The following is a 17,296-nucleotide window of genomic DNA, read 5'->3' as shown; positions in this document are numbered from 1 at the left end:
ACATCCTTTTCACATGTCCCAAGTTAATTCGTCCCTTGTATGATGTCCTTCCTCATGTAGCTCCCCGCCCCCTTAATGTACAATGTTTGTTAATGTTTGTATTTTCTCCTTTGTGTAAGTTTTTATGTAAATATATTAAATATAATAATATTAAATTATAAGCTAACAATTTTGTAAAATATTACTTAGTACTAACCCTTTACTATGTATATATTGTAATATTTTTTTTTTTTACTTATAGGTGAAGGCAGTATTTTAGCTGGATCTCTTTTTATCGTGCATTCTCCTATTGCGGTATATTGTCTTTTTTACCGTACATTCTCCTTTGTGTGTTTTCCATTCAACGTGACACTGGCGAAGTGATTAGTGCTGAATTGGCACGGTCGGAACGCCATAAATAAAGAGCAACAACAACAAAATACAGAAGATAAAATAACTTCCCGTATGAGTGAAGCATTCATATTTTAATGAGTATCTACTAATATAATTATAATTCAATGATTATATAATTAGGTTTCAGAAGTGAAATATCAAAAGAAAACTATACAACACTAATGTTACAAATACAATCTTATTTATTAAAAATCAAAATAACTATAAACTGAAGTTTAAATAACTAGAAACTTATATAAAACACCAACAACATTCGAAAACACGTATAGGTATTTACTCAGTGTTAATTATAGCAGCTCTTTTAACCAATTCACAATATTTATTAATTAAAACATTTAAATTACTTTATAACTTGCTAATAATTATCTATTAACAACCTAGTAACAAATCACATCGACTACAACACGTGTAACCTCACGTATGTGAGGGCTAAATATGTCTTCCCGCTTAAATTAGTAACTTTTAATAACAAATGAAAAGAGCGGGCATTTTGACATTGACAGTGTTATTGACACATTGCAGTACTATATTTGACAGTTGACATTTGTAGCACAGAAGTCTCCTAAGTATATATTTATCTGGTGGCGATAGGTTCCGTCGACACGGAATGTCTAATAATGGGCGACTAATGAGGAACGGAATGTCTTAATACTGTTGTTCCCTCTGCTTATCCTGTTTTGTGGGCGTGAAAAGCGTGAAACTACGTGCTAATATTAGCAAACTAATAATAATACTTTTTAACTAAAATAACATAATATATATTTTTATGAAAGGTTACCGAAAGTTTATTACAAAATTTCCTCTACCTAATTTGCTTCTATAAGTACTGCTTCTATCAAATAGCAGTAATTCGTTTATAAATTGAAGGTATTCTTTTGTAGTAGCTCTGTAGCTATTTATTGAGGGTAGTTGTGTAACGAGTCCCCGGACAGCTGAATCGGATGCTTCCTATCGATTGTTTCTACGTTTTTATGTATTCTAATTTCTTTAGAATGTTTTAAAGATATTTGTAAAATAAACTGTTAGAAGCTTAACTCGTGGTCTCCAATTATATAACTCAAACATTGCTCCATATTTTTTATTATACTACAATAAAACCTTGCGTTTGACCGCATCAAGCTGCAGTCTACACAAGACACCGACAATGACGTCACTACGTTCGTCGTCTCGCTTTGCGAATCAAAAATATACATCTACAGAGTTTTATTAGTAGGTAGGTGTAGTAGAAATTTCCACCACGCAGGTACGTACAATGTGAAGCGATTTTTGTTGACTAAAGACTGCATCAGCGGCGGTCTCGTCTTCAATGAATCAGTGCCATACACGGGCTTGCGGTTTGTACAGCTTGTGAAGATGTTGTATATATAATATGTACTGAGTTCACAAAATTCCAAAATTCAATTTGAAATGTTTAGTATGGGATCTTTTAAAGCATGTTTTGTTCTACTATTATTTTATTTGGAAAAGATTATTCTGTTTAACTTCCATTTAAAGTTTTTAGTTTTACTCATATACCTAGTAAGGTAGGCAAAGGAAAATTGGTGTTAAGATACTCCGTTTTCCGCATTCTGTATATCATTTCTTCAGGGAATATTTAGCGTGAGCAACCATTGAGCTCACGGAGCTAGGAAGCTGACCCACTTTTAAGTCATAAAATTTTATTCAATTGCTATCAAAGGAATTACTAGCCTCTGATGTAAAATATGAATATATGTGTAGTGGAAAGTAAATACAAATATTAAGCGACTTTTCTAATTGTACTATCAAACAAACTTTCATATTTGAAATCGTAAAAGTGTACAGCAGAATAAATATTTTGATTTCAATTTCGATTCACATCAAAAATATTGCTTTTTTTATAACTAATATCTAAAAATATTTTTAGAAAACGTATAAGAAATAGAAGGTTGTGGGACTCGAGCTCGCAACTATAAGAAACCAAAAAAAATCCAAGACGTGGGTTTGATTTCGATTCATTTCAACTTTTTTAATGTTAAAATATATTTTTCTATACCTTGTTTGTAGCACTAAAAAAAATGTTAAACAGTAGTAGTGCATAATGTAATGTAATGTCTCCAATATTTGACAGAAAGTGATTAACGAAGTCTTTTAATACTAGGTTCTCTGCTATATGTGGGAAAATGCTTAAAGCTAAAATAAATGTTTGTGAATAAAAAAAGCTGACATCATAAAGAAGCTATTGGGAAGAGATTTTGTTTTTGTTATGTATGGTGGATTATATCGGTCATGCGACCTTTTCCTGCCCTCCGGCGTTCGTCGGAAAGTAGGATTCGAAAATGTCTTAGTGGAGACGGAGTGTCCTACATTAGATTCCTGTTCCCTGATTAGATTCCAGATTCCTGTTCCCTCTGCCACTCTAATATGTGCGGGACACAATGGGAACGAAATTTCGTTACACTAAATTCCCTCTGGCTATCCGGTTATTTGCTGGATACAGCGTGAAGCTGCTAAGCAGAGTGATTTGCCACTAAGTTTCTGTGCTGATAATAATTAGAGTGATTTCATATCTTTGTTATAATAAAATAATCGGCAAAAATAAAAAGATATTTTTTTTATTTTTAGAATATTACAAAATAACGAGTCCCAAGAAAGAATAAAATGGCTTCCGTCTTTATCGACCTCTTTGCGTATCTTCAGTTATTACAGTAAATATTTTTTATTTCCTTAGAGGATACTAAAAGTTTGGCGTGTTGTTTTATTTGAGGCACTTAGTAATGCGGTAATATTGTAATGTGGGAACCGCTATTTAAAGTTTTTATTTTGTAATTTTGTTTTTAGCTTCACTAGCCGTATCCCGTCATCCATCTAATTTCGACTTAACTCGAATGGAAATCGAATCCTCAATCGCCTTGTTTCTATGTTTTTATGTATTTAACATTAGTTTTGGTTGCGTTTGTTATTCCTCTTAAAAAAGGCCCTTGTGATGCAGCGGCACAGAGCCTGACAGTAAGCGGTTCCGTCGTGGATTCGATTTCCATTTGGGTGAATGAAATATTTTCACAAGACAAACTGCGGCGTGGAGTTACGGCGGGTAGCACGTCGGGACCGGACCGTAACTCGGGGTTTCCTCTATCTTGGTAGATTATATCATATCTATACATTAGTCAAAGAAAACCTTAAATTAAGACTTTTCATTCGGCACTTTAAAATTAATATCGACTTCGCTTGAGTGGCGGGTTGTAATACCACGCTTTATTTTACCAGAGTAACAAAATATAAAAAAGTATAAAAAAAATTTTAAGTTAAACGGTTTTATATTGCAGATAAATGTACTAAAAGCTAAAAAATAATTTCATAGAAATTATGATTACTAAAATTTAATCGTGGGGCACGTCCAATATCTACAATTGAAAGACATAGCGTGAGACTTCACCCACCTAGTGGTAAGTAGCAAGTGTCCCCACGATTTTATTTTAGTAATCATAATTTCTATGAAATTATTTTTTAGCTTTTAGTACATTTATCTGCAATATAAAACCGTTTAACTTAAAATGTTTTTTTACACTTTTTTATTTTTAAGTTTTTAGTTTTTATTTCTCATGCTATTCAATTCGTTGAAATGAGGCTCGATGTCTCATTATTGCAAGGTTAATGGAGAATGTTACGAACGACCCCCCCAGAGGTCCAATAGAGGGACAAGGCTATGTACAACAAGATGTGCCTGAATCTTGAGGGGAAAACGCTAACGACATAGCATTTTTATCCACCTAGTGCCATACAGTTCTCGGCGCGCTTTTACCTTTTACCTTGGGTGGTACCCCTAGCGACGTATCATTTTTAGGCACCCTATAGCCACACAGTCCTCGACAGGATACCAGATCTTGACTTAGGTGGAAGATTCATATTGTAATTGTGTATAGTATACTGTATTATACTTACCAAGCCCTTTATTTTGATACCCATATTGATGGGATTGAAAACTACATTATCCGCCATTTTGTAGCAGTGGCCATCTTTGATTTTGATTTTGTATAGTGCACTGAATTCTACTTGACAAGCCCTTTCATTTGATACCCATATTGATGGGATCGAAAAAACTAACTTGTCCGCCATCTTGTAGCGGCGGCCATCTTGGATTTTGATTTTGTATAGTCCACTGAATTCTGCTTGACAAGCCCTTTCATTTGATACCCGTATTGATAGGATTGAAAAAAACTAACTTGTCCGCCATCTTATAGTGGCGGCCATCTTGGATTTTGATTTTGTATAGTCCACTGAATTCTACTTGACAAGCCCTTTCATTTGATATCCATATTGATGGGATTGAAAAAAACTAAGTTGTCCGCCATCTTGTAGCGGCGGCCATCTTGGATTCACAATAATATTGAATATGGATAATTGTATTGTCACCAGAATCAAAGGCGTATACCAAATTTCAGATCAATCGGTTAACGGGAAGAGGGTTAAATTTCAATTACTAAATTTGACCCAAACAAACAAATAAACAAACGGGGTGAGCTAAATAAAACCGTTTAATAAAAAACAATTTAATCCAAAATTTTTTAAACTAAAATAGCCATTACAGCAAAGAAATCGTATAACTTCAAACAATACCTTACACGTGAATATTTTATAAGGTGAAATGGAACGGTAGCAAGTTCCAATGACTTAACAAAGTACCAGACGAATATTCTAATGTATTGAATAAAGTGTTATGGGATTAATGAAATGTACCATTTATGATAATAGCTTGTTAGGCGTGAAGTGAAGTCATGTTATTTGTAAGGAAAATATTTTATATATTCGGGAAGTATGTTTAGTAGAGACGGAAGGAATGCATGTGACAGAGTTAGCAGTGCCCTGGCTGCATTGATGAGACTGCGAAAGGTTAGTATAGCTCAGCGTTGCCAGACGTCCTGATTTTAGTTTAAAATAAAACGTCCCGATCGGGACAAGTGTAGTGCTGCTTTTATGGATTCTTCTATGAAAGCAGGCACAATTAGTTTTGAGTTATTAACAATTTCATAGTGTTCATAATGGTTATGTACGATTTACAAATATAAATAAGTATATTTGTATGTCATGTAGGTACACATATAAGGTGAACCAAAACATTTATAATTTAAATGTGACGTTTTTACATTCAAAATCATTTTATATTGTTATCTATCACCATTGGAATCTATGTTTAAAAGTCATTTTATTTAAAGCAAAAGAGAAAAAGCTAAAAATTTGGAGAACGGAGCATTAATTCGACTGCTTACGTCAAATACGTAATTTTTTGGAAAAATATCCTAAAAAATGAACGGTTGGCTATCTCCACCACGATTGGACCACGTAACAAAAGTACATTAAAAGTTGAAGCATAATGCGTGAATGAATAAGTAAACGTACCAGGGAAGTAGATCCGCCAAAGCTCCACCTTCACTTTTATGTTACTTAAACTTTGCAAATCTTCTCCAACTTTTGAGGTGATTCGATAATACTCGAGACGTCGTCGTTAATTTCATTTTTTTAATTATTTTCATTTACTCGCTCTGGTAAGAAGCGGCGATGGGATCCGTCACTAGCCGCGCGTGGGGAATATTAAATATTTCATTTCCCCGCGAGGGAATCGAACCCACAACCTGTTGCCGCCTCTGTCTAGGGTCTAGCGTGGGTTACCTATTTATGCGCGTGATGCTAAAAAATCATAGATTCAAGGGACAACATTTTTTATGTCAACATTTTTAAAGAAATAATTCACAATTATCTTTTATCAGGGAAGAGCTTAGTCCTCATCTTTCATATATTTCAAATAGTTTTATTTACTACTGGAATACAATTGAAAATTCGAGCTGAACTAAGAAATAATGGTCGGACAAGTGTATCCTCGCTTCGTGTCTCCGTTCCAACAATAAAGTGATTTGGCATCAGATGTTTTAGACAAGCTCTTCAAAAAATATTGAAAAACTTCCAAATGAATATCACAAAGTTGAGGACAAAGAATATTTTGCTTTTTCTTGTAGAATTTTATGATTTGGATGTAGTTTATAATATATATCGTAAATACATAAAAATGCTTATTTCTTTTTAAAAAAATATATAATATTCTGTCTATATACATTTGTAAATGATGATTATGGATTCTATTCCCATTCACAGGTTTATATTATTTCATTTTCCACTCAAGCAAAACAAAGCACGACGTTAAGTTAGTACCACTTACTGTTGATAAACCGAATCTCTATGAAATTATTATCTCATTAAATTCGTGCTGGGGGTGGAGAACGGAGTGTCTTAACGCTAGGATAAAGCGTGAACTTGAAAAAGAGTAACTTATAACTTAACTAGCAGTATCACAAATTTAGGCTAATAGTGAAGAACGGAGTATCATAACACTAGAATAAAGTGAAATGAAATTTAAGAAGAGAGTGCCTTTACAGCAATAAAGCAAGAAAATGAAAAAAAGAGTGACTTATCACTCAACCTACTTTTAAATTGTATAATAAGAAATAGAACACCAGCTCACGTTAACGTCGTAAACACGCTATAATAAAGCTACCCAGTCCCGTGTCCCGTTGATATCCCTGATCGCCCTGGATTTGTTACTATTGCGGACGAACAGCCCGGATTTGGGATACTGCTAAGGAATTTAATTTAACTTATAGACGCCTGTTTATAAGGTTTTCAATTGTTAAAGGAAAACTTATTACGCAATAAACTTAGAGATACTGGGTTTTTTTTTGTTATATTTAAATGGAGGTGATATTTTTAATCATCTTATATTTTCTGTAAGGGAGTTAGTGAAATATTATCCCTATTTGTTATTAAATAAGAAGCGAGTGGTTCTTTTCGTGTCTGATTATACAACTATTGTAGGACAGATCCTTAGATGTAATAGATAGATGTAATAGATAATTGTGACAAGCTAATTAACAACGGCTTCACACACCACCTGTATATAGTACATGACAGATGAAGGATTTAATTCAAAGTGGAGATTAAAGTCACTAGTCATTAGCTCCGATACATTGTGAAGATGTGCATGAGCGCAGTGGCGAGTGCCCCGGAGTTTAGCCTTGAACTGATCTTTTCTATAAAGATTTTTATTTTACTTTCCAGATTAAATTTTTAGTTAGTTAAATTTTGGAGTGGGCACGGACTATCCAGCCCATATTATGTTTACGCCCATGGTTATGTTGTTTCGTCAGTGAAATTGGTATTTAAAGATTCTTGAAATTCTTATACGAAGGTGTTATTAGAAATTTTAATATATTTATGGTATTTTATACAGGCTATATCTCGAAAATTTGATGGACATGGGTGAACAGAGTCTACCCAGAAGTTAAGAAAAAGCATTTTCTTTTGTACACATTTTTAATCAAAGCGAGTATCCACTGTTGTAATCATTAATTGTTGAGATAGGGTCTCAAATATTTCATAAAAAAATTATATTCCTGAGGAAATTTTCATTTTATTATTAAAAAATAATGACGCTCCTTCCCCAAGGAGTGGGAAAGCAGCGTTGATAAAATGCTAATCAGAAAAAACATATAAAAAGCTACGCGCTTTATAACATTCGTCTATTGACGTGACGTAGATATGCTTCTAAATTGTATATCGTTTAATAATATTTTAATTTATATCGATGTAGGAAATGAACAGAACGGTAATTGTTCCTTTCCTGGTCGGGCCAAAGGCCTCTCTCAAAGACCTCCACGACGATCGCTATCCGCACCCAGCAGCTTATTTTTGTTATTAATCATTTATTAATTTATTTAGTAAATATTTATGAAAGGTAACCCAGGAGGAATCGTGTTATATGGAGACTGCAGCTTGGCAGCCTGATATTTTTTTAGCCCAACGTTATGAACGGATTCACGCATTTTTTTAATTTCATGCGTTATTAGTGTCAAGACGTTCTGTTCTTAAATTTAGGTAACTGCGATGAATGTTGGTCTACAATTAGAAAATTGGTACGGAACCATCGGTGGGCAAAAGTCACTTGCACTTGGCGGTATTTTTATTCAAATTCACACTTAACCCCAGTGTTAGAATACTCCGTTCTCCACTTTCAACCTAAAATTTGCGATACTGCTTGTTTTTCTTTTTAGGGCGAAGAATTGAAAATACTTAATTCCTCTAATGGAAATGGATGATGTTATCTATTTTTAAAATGTTATTTCACACTTAGAAATGAAAAATAATTTTTTTAGAAACGTATAAAGCTTTGAACGTAGCGGGATTTGAACCCGCGCCTCTTGAATTAACGACAGAAGTGTGGTAAGTGTGGTTTCATGTCTCGTTACGTTTCTATAAAAAATATAATTATTCAAATACAAACACAATATTTAAACAGTTGAAAAGAGGACAGTCGACTGATTTATGGCGAGGAACGCAAGAAGATGGCAAACGTGCGTGAAATTTATTACTTTCATTATTTATTGTACCTACACCAGATGTAAATATATGATTTGTATATCCTCGAATATCTTAGGAAATTTAAAATGTTATTGAAATTTATTTTTAGTGGGGAATGGAGTATCTTAACACTAGGTTCCCCGTTTCCCCCGCCTGCCGTACTGCCATGTGCGGGATACATACAGCGTGAAGCTAAAAATAAATATTTTTAGTATTGTAAATACTGTTGTGGTTAAAAGGAATAACTATTTTTATTTTTCTTGTATTCTACCGTATATTGACGTCAGTAGAAAAAATCTAGTGTTAAGGCACTCCACTTTCCGCATGATTGAGTGAATGTTGGGTGTTGTTGAGTAAAACACGATACTACGTTCTGAATAACAATGGAACCCATCCATTTTTGCCCATCGTTGGCTTCAGAAATTGTGAACTTTGAAATAATACTTATGTATTGGATACCTTATACAATATGATTGCAAGAAAAAGAGACAGTTGTTACTATGTTGTCTTCTTTATTCGGCTAAATGGCAAACATTTATAAATTCAAAACGTTTCTCCACATTTAATATGCATCTTACAATATCAAAAATAAAGTAAACCTAGTGTATGGACATTCCATTCTCCGTCTTTTGCCTGAATTCAAGACATTGCGAGCCCAACGCCGCTTCATCCTAGACGTGCGATCGCTAGAGTACAGATCGAAACCAAAACGCCGTCAATGTTGTCCCATTACACCATGCTCCTCTAAGTATATTCTTATTTCATTTAAATAAAATATATAAATATTCATACGTACATACAAAGCAATCTCCCGTAAGAAAATACTATATTGAATAAAATAAAACGCAAAGAGACGCAAAAAGGAAACGGATGCCATTACCGTTTCACGGCCTGAAAGTCTCTAAGCTATTATTATTTTATAATCGATTTATATAAAGTGTATAAATATACAAAGAAACGAATACCAAATGTACCATCTATAATGTGAGTGTTACGCAAAGATAACCTAGTGTCACAGCATTCCGCTCTCCTCTTCTCCATACAAATTCAACACATTGCATGTTAGATGGTGAAAATCAACGCTGCCCTATGTCTGCCAGAGAAAGGAAATTCAATGCAACGTTCAAATAATGGTCACTAATAAATCATTTAAAACACTGAGGGAAGGAGTGTTCTAACATTAGATACTACGCCTACTGCATAACTACATAACATACAGACAATAATATATTTGTACAAAGCCGCAGATACGAATTGTGGACAATTGTAATAGTTGGAATGGGTTTGCTGTTTGGGCGTATTGAGAGTAAGTCAAAAAAAAATGTAAAAAGCTATAACACTGAGCTCTTATTATTAGAAAAAAAAACATAAGCATTTTTCTTCTTTTTCATCGTCTTCCTGGTAAGGACAAACTCAATCTTTCGGCTTATACTATAAAAATATTGTTTTGTCATTGGATTTAGAATACGTATGCAAAGTTTAGGTTCTTACATATATACTATATATTACTGTGAAGTATAATAGTACTGGGACAAGGACTATATTTAAATTATTATCATTTCCTCTCTGTGGTAAGGAAACTGCGGCTTCCAGTTTCCCCACACTGTGACATTGTCACGAAAAGTGGGGGGAAAGTGCCCACTGCTCCCCCTGCTATGAGGTAAAAAGCTTTATTGAAAAGCGTGAAAAACGCTTTATCCCAAAAAACATGGCAAAAAATATTTTTATATTTCATGAAAACTATCCAAATGCATTTAGAATTTACATACGCCCTCTGCGTAGGAGAGCATTGTGCGAGGTGAACTTGAATCGCGTCTCCATTAGCAGATTAGGTGTATTTGCGGTCGACTCCATTCAGTCGGACATTGGCAACTCTATTTTCAATCTTATCTGTCTCTGGTGGATGCTGGGTTTGTTGTATTTTATATAATGTATACGATTCTAGTTGGATTATATATTTTTTTGTTTTCTACGTTTGGTAGACACAGCGCGGCATTGAGTTCCGCCACTCAACACGCAATATCGAATGAATGAATGCAGCCTTAATAATAGGTTCCTTTTGCGTACTCTGCTGAAGCTGCTTTTATAATTATAAAAAAATCAGTTCGCGCTGTATCCTGCACACAGCAGAGTAGGTTAAGGGAACCTGGGAACCTAGTATTAAGACTCTCACCATTAAGACATTTCCGTTCCCTTATTTCCGGGGAATTTCCGAGGCCTAGCTTTTTAAGTGGCGGAACAGAGCACCACATTTTGCCTTTATAACTTTGTGTGACAGCAAATCCGAAAGTAACCCAACGTAATCCTTACCTGCTATAACCAGCACATCGATGAGCGCCAACACGGCGAGGCTGGCGACGCTGGTGGGCTCGTCCCAGCGCACGTCGTCGAGGAGGGCAGCGCAGGCGGTCTCGTTTAGCGAGCGCATATTACGCGCCCGCGAGCCGCGCGTGCGCCACGCATCGCCTGACAGCTTATGCCATTGATGACCAGGCTTTCTGGGGAACAGAATGGTACATGTTATTTTTGATGAATGTATGATGAAAATGATGAATTAATCTGTTATCTACGTCGGTGGTAGTAGTCCTCTAGGATTGACACTAGAGTTTTCTAAGTAACTTCAGGATTCAAAATTGCTTGTAAAAACCTTATTCAATAAACAATATTTGAATTTTGATTCGATAACTTATACGTGATTTCATTCCGAAAGCGTGGTCTCATTTTAGGATGTTCTCTTCAAAGAAAATCATTGTTACTTAAACAGAAATGAAAGTTATTTTCTTTTTGTTCAGGTGAGTTTCATGTGCTTGTTCTTCTCAGGTTTGAGACATTTACTTTATTAACAGTGGTAAATTGTATGAATGCCGTTCAAAAAATGAAGCATATAGTACTTTATTTTGAATGTTTCATCGTATAATAACGTGATGAGATAAAGGGCAGCGCCGCAGCGTTGATCTCCCCCAGAATTAAAAATAAACAGATTATGTTTGTTTACCGCCCGCTAAGTTAAACAATCGATGTCATCATATACGCCAATATAAGGTTTGTTACATATGTGGTTTCGCCTCCTTGGTCAAATGGAGATAAGAACTATTAAAAATCAAAAGCGGTTAACGTTTTTATAAGACAAAATTAAACACATATGGTCTATATATTCCTGAATTATTTGGAAAGATATTCTACATAACTGCATTAAGAGATATACTCGTATGTCATTTGATAATAATAATAATACTTGATACGAATTTCCTCCCAAAAAGGGTTGTTGCTTACAAGCGACTGCCCTGATTAAGTTATAGATAGTTTATATTTTTTTTAATTACAAGTACTCCATTTTGTTAACAATATAACCCTCCTCCTTACATGACCAACACAAAAACACAAAAAAATTCGATCTCGAATCAAATCCACGACTATAGCGTACACCAGATACTCTCCGCCACTTTACGCTACGGCGGCGTCCAAGAAGAATTTCAAGTAAAAATTTTGCTAAAAGCTCCTAAGCTCAGTCTTAACACAATGGACAGACAAAATCTTATATAATTCTTTAATCTTTAAGTATTTCCATTTTATATTTTTATAGCCGCGCTTTTAACAATTTTCAAACGAAACATTTTTTTTGTTTTACATTGTAACCCAAATATAGCAGGATAGGCAAGGGGAACCACTTTCGGTCCAATTTTCGAGACATTATAAATTGAGTAGCGTTACTTAACGTCGCGGCTAGTCTTGTTACCGGTCATGAAATGAAAAGAATTCACTCCACCGCGAAATATTTGAACCCACAAGCGTCACGTTTACAGCTAGACCCTGCGCCGCCGCGCCACAACGGTCTCAAAAGAAACAATATGTTCGTTGGTCCGCTTTTGCTCCATTGTGGCTTATATTAAAGAACCTCTGCGTAAAGACTCTAGTATTAAGAAATGAGCTTTTTTACAAAATATTTCTTATTTAAAAAACATATAGCGGAAGTATATTCTGCGTATTCATATACAATTTATGCGCGTGTGTATGTTTGAAAATACAATAGGGTATGAAGTAAGGGTAAAAACATCATGTATTCTAATAACTGTTTCGATTCTAATATAAGAAAGACTAAGAAAAAGCTTATGACATCATAATTGAATTTGTTATAATAGATTACACATAGGAAACCTCCTACCTAAACCTAGGGAACGAAATGTCTTAACACTAGGTTCCCAGGTTCCCTTTGCATACCCTGCTGCAGCCTGTGCAAAGCTAAAAAAAAATACACTAAAATTCCAAAGTCAATTACAAACTAAAAACGCAGAAACAATAAATTAAATATTTAAACTATTAATCGAGTAACCCAGAGGTGTAGTTACAGTGGCGGTTCTTAATTTACACGATATATATTATTCGTACATATCCGGAAACAAACCTATTATCTCCTAACGAGGGTCTATAATTAAGGTAAAACTATATTGATCATTTAGTTTGAACTCCGAAATACTTAAAAGTTTATTTATTTATTAACTTTTATATGTGGTCGGAATATTCAGTTGTATTTATTTCTCCGCAGAATTCCGACACGTAATATTGGACGACATGGGGCAACAGTGTTTTAATATTAGGTCTTCTCTCTATCCTGATTTGCGGGAAGCGTTCCTTAGCTTTACGTTTTAATCCGCATATAGCAGGGTAAGTAGAGAGAATGTGAAAGCCGAATGTTAAGACACTGTTTCTATTAAGACATTTCCATTTCTAACCCTCCGCCGAATTCCGAAGGCATTAAGTGGCAAAACTCAACGTCACTCTTTGCCTCGACATCGAGGCGAGGGAATGAAAATATTCAATATTCATTATATTATATTTTACTAGCGGACGCTCGCAGCTTCGCTTGCGTATTTAAGGGTGAATTCTAATAACCCATGAAACATGTGTTCAATGAAATATTTTTAAGAGTCTAAAATTCAAATTTTATAAAAATCGGTGGCGATTTAAAGATTTTTCCATACAAACTTTCAACCCCTTACTTGCACCCTTAGGGGGTGAATTCTAGAAAACCATGAAACATATGTTCAATTAAATATTTTTAAGAATCTAAATATCAAATTTTATAAAAATCGGTAGCGATTTAAGAATTTTCCCATACAAACTTTCAACCCCTTATTTGCACCCTTAGGGGGTGGATTCTAGAAAACCATGAAACATGTATTTAATTATACGTTTAAGAGTCTGAATTTCAAATTTTATAAAAATTGGTGACGATTTAAAAAAAACCTATACAAACTTTCAACCCCTTATTTGCACCCTTAGGGGGAGAATTCTAGAAAACGATGAAACACGTATTCAATGAAATACTTTTAAAAACCTAAATTTCAAATTTTATAAAAATCAGTGCGGATTTAAATTTTTTTCCATACAAACTTTGAACCCCTATTTCACCCCTTTAGGGTTAAAATTTTTCAAAATCCCTTCTTAGTGGATGTCCAGATTACAAAAGTAAACATCTGTCCAAATTTAACGTTTCTCCCATCAGCGGTTACGGCTGTGCGTGCGTCTTACCTCAGTCAGTGAGGACAAGTCCTTTTATATGTATAGATAACAGCAGTGTAAGTATTGATGTTGAAGATTTTAGGGCAATTTTGAATCATTAGTAAGCTGTACAGTGAAGCTTGATGCTACCACAACGGCAACCATATACTCGCACGTAGATAGTACGTAGAGCCGTTTGCGTAGATTTATCGCCACCAGTATTTAACGCTCGTGCAGTATGGGGGTAGTTAATGGTTGCCCTAATTCATGTGCTTTTGATGATATCCCCCGCATTACATTTATACTTTGTTTTAAAATCAAGATTTTAAACTGTTTTTCTTTAAACTTAAAATAGTTTAGGTATCTGAGTCACAGCGCTAGAGTGTGAACGCGACAGTAGTGGATTCAATTCTCACTCGCAGTAATAAATTATTTTCTCGCTTCAGTAACAAGACAAAGCGCGGCATTAAGTTCCACCGCTCAACACGCAATGTCTCTAAAATAAAGTGGTACGTTGGAAACGGTGAATCTTAACACTACTTATCCTCTGCCTATCCTGGTATATAAGAAAAGCCGAAAAAGAATAAAAAAATATATATTTTTTCGAATTGGAATCGAACTTAAAACCATCACATATACACCCTTTCCATCGTGAAATTCCACAAATGTATTAATATTCAAAGCTCTAAGTCCGACTCACACTATGTGCGATATGTCTAATTAACTGTCACGCCTACAATGCTTGCTAAGTTAATTGCTTCGGTAAACTTTTGTTAGCAAAGTTAGTGCGTTGTTTGTGACCAGCCCTCTGGGGCATCGAGGGATTCATTAGCTGTATGATAGTGCGTAATAGAATAATTAGGAGAAGGAAAGACACTGAAAATACTCTAGGGAAATAGAGAAAGGAGTCGAGTTGAATTGTGGATTGAATATATTACATAATTTTTCCTATAAAACAGAGTAGTCAAAAGGAACCTAAACCCTGGCTTGTTTTGGAGACATTGGGAGGTGGTCTTATGTGGCAAAGCTCGACGCCGTGGTTAGTCCCGGGCGGGGTATGAAATATAATCCCCTGAATGATAATTAAACCCACGATCATCGTATTTATAATTTAATGTTACAATTTAATTTTTCCTATTGTTCATGTTACTCTGTTATATAATTTGTAAATGACTACTACAACTACTTTACTATTACAATTAGATTTACAATTAATATAAAAATTATATTTAAGTTTTTACGTTCAATATAATATATGTTTTAAACCTGTATAGGACTTAGAAACGTGACAAAAATAGCCTCGTACTGGCGTTGGCTAAGTCGGGAATATAAATTGATTTCAAATTGCAATCGCACTCAAGTTAACTAAAGCCCACTCTGTGTAATGCTCTTACTTATCGCCGTCGCCGTGTAAAACGAATGCTTTGAACAAGAAAAAACGTAAAAACCTATGATTTTTGTACTTTTTGGGTAATACGAGTATATTTTAAATATGAGGCTGATTGACGGTCCTAGGTTCGGTACACTCCGGGGAAATAATAATTTTCATTTCCTTGTTTTAACATCTACCAGCTCAATACAAAACGTTTCCAAATTTTGGCACAAAATGAGGAACGGAGTGTCTAAACACTGCCTAGTACCTACCCTGCTATATGCAAAATACAGTGTGAAGCCAAAATATTATTTAGCCCTCAATTACTTAGAATTCAGTTTCATATAAAAACATCCGTTTTCCATAGAATCTGTAAAGTGAAACAATTCGTTATTTAACACCACAAAACATAGAACAAGTGTTCCCGCGGGCGCCGCCTGTTATTATTCAGTAAGTCCAAATAAATTACGTTACATCTAACACTGGGGCACGTCCTCCCTGAAGATTAAATAAAATTGTCTCCAAATAGCTCCCTAATGAAATATAGTGTCCTGTACCTACTCTACGACATTATCCTACCAAATTCTAAAGCTTGACAAATATAGCACTTCAAATTATAAAATGGCTTAACTCAACAATTTAATATTTATTTTAGCTTTAGGGTACTCCCTCTCTCTTAAGACACTCCGCTACTCACTTTCCGCCGAATTTTAGAGGCACTGCGTGTTGAATCAGTTCCTAGGTTCCCTCTGCCCTCCGCTGCTATGTGCGAGATACAAGCTGTACGTTAACGCTACAAGAAAAAAAAAGAGTTATGCTATTTCGACACTTGAACGATCCTTATAGTACATACACACACTGAATAGCGGCAGGCCTACAGAGTTAGTAGGCTTAAGTGCTATTGATATATGATCAGTACTTTATCTAAGTAACCTGTGATCGAGATACTGCTGTTATTTGGTTAACTAAGGAACTACTCTAATGTACGAAGATTTCTTATTTTGATTTTATTTAACTGGTTTTTGACTGCGGCTTCGTCTGCGTGGTTTAATGAAAATAAATAAGAGCTGTTTGATTTTTTTTATCTCGGACGTGGTAGGATGGGCAAAGGGAACCTGGGAATCTAGTGTTAAGACTGTCCATTCCCTACCTTTTGCCGAATTCTTGAAGCAATGCCTGTTAATTGTCAAACTCAACGTCGCGTCGGTAAATATTTAATTTCTTAAAGTGGGAATCGAATCCAAAACGTGCCGCGTTTACAGTCACAAGCTTGCTTGCTCAATCGTATTTGACTAATGACACATTCTAAGTGCCCTATATAACTCTAACCCCAGGTACAAGTACCGAAACCCTTAACTTCATGTAATATAGTTCATAGCCGTACCTACCTAAAAATTGACTAACCAGCTCAATAAGATGTTTTCAATTCAAGCAGTTAAGACGCTCTTTTCTCCAGTTTCCGTCCAACTTTCAAGACATTGCACAGTTGCGGAAATCAACACCGCATTTTGTCATCTGATCAGAACGGCGTGCTTACATTCACACGCTGTCTCGAACCCTTTACTCTTATACTGGACCCATAATGTTTGTAAAGAAGTGTAAATATTTTTTTATAATTCGTACCAGTAGTTCCTAAGATTACCGTGCACATCCTAACAAACTATTCAT

General features: G+C 34.9%; 1 protein-coding gene across 3 annotated transcripts in view; it reads right to left on the bottom strand.

Moving 5' to 3' along the window:
• The window catches only part of Oamb (Octopamine receptor in mushroom bodies), an 84,844-nt gene that overhangs the window by 12,636 nt on the left and 54,912 nt on the right, over positions 1–17,296 (bottom strand). For all 3 annotated transcript variants that reach the window (XM_085203017.1, XM_085203018.1, XM_085203019.1), the window contains exon 2: positions 11,068–11,255. In XM_085203017.1, coding sequence (XP_085059143.1) covers positions 11,068–11,185 — 118 coding nt within the window. In that variant the 5' untranslated portion in view covers positions 11,186–11,255. The remainder of the gene's footprint in view (positions 1–11,067; positions 11,256–17,296) is intronic.

The sequence above is a fragment of the Heliconius melpomene genome, chromosome 19 (genome assembly GCF_056956725.1).
Source record: "Heliconius melpomene rosina isolate 202511_hmr_F chromosome 19, ASM5695672v1, whole genome shotgun sequence".
In the NCBI taxonomy this organism is placed as follows: Eukaryota; Metazoa; Arthropoda; class Insecta; order Lepidoptera; family Nymphalidae; genus Heliconius; species Heliconius melpomene.
The sequence above is the reverse complement of the archived record's forward strand: the minus strand, read 5'-3'. Positions and strand labels throughout refer to the sequence as shown.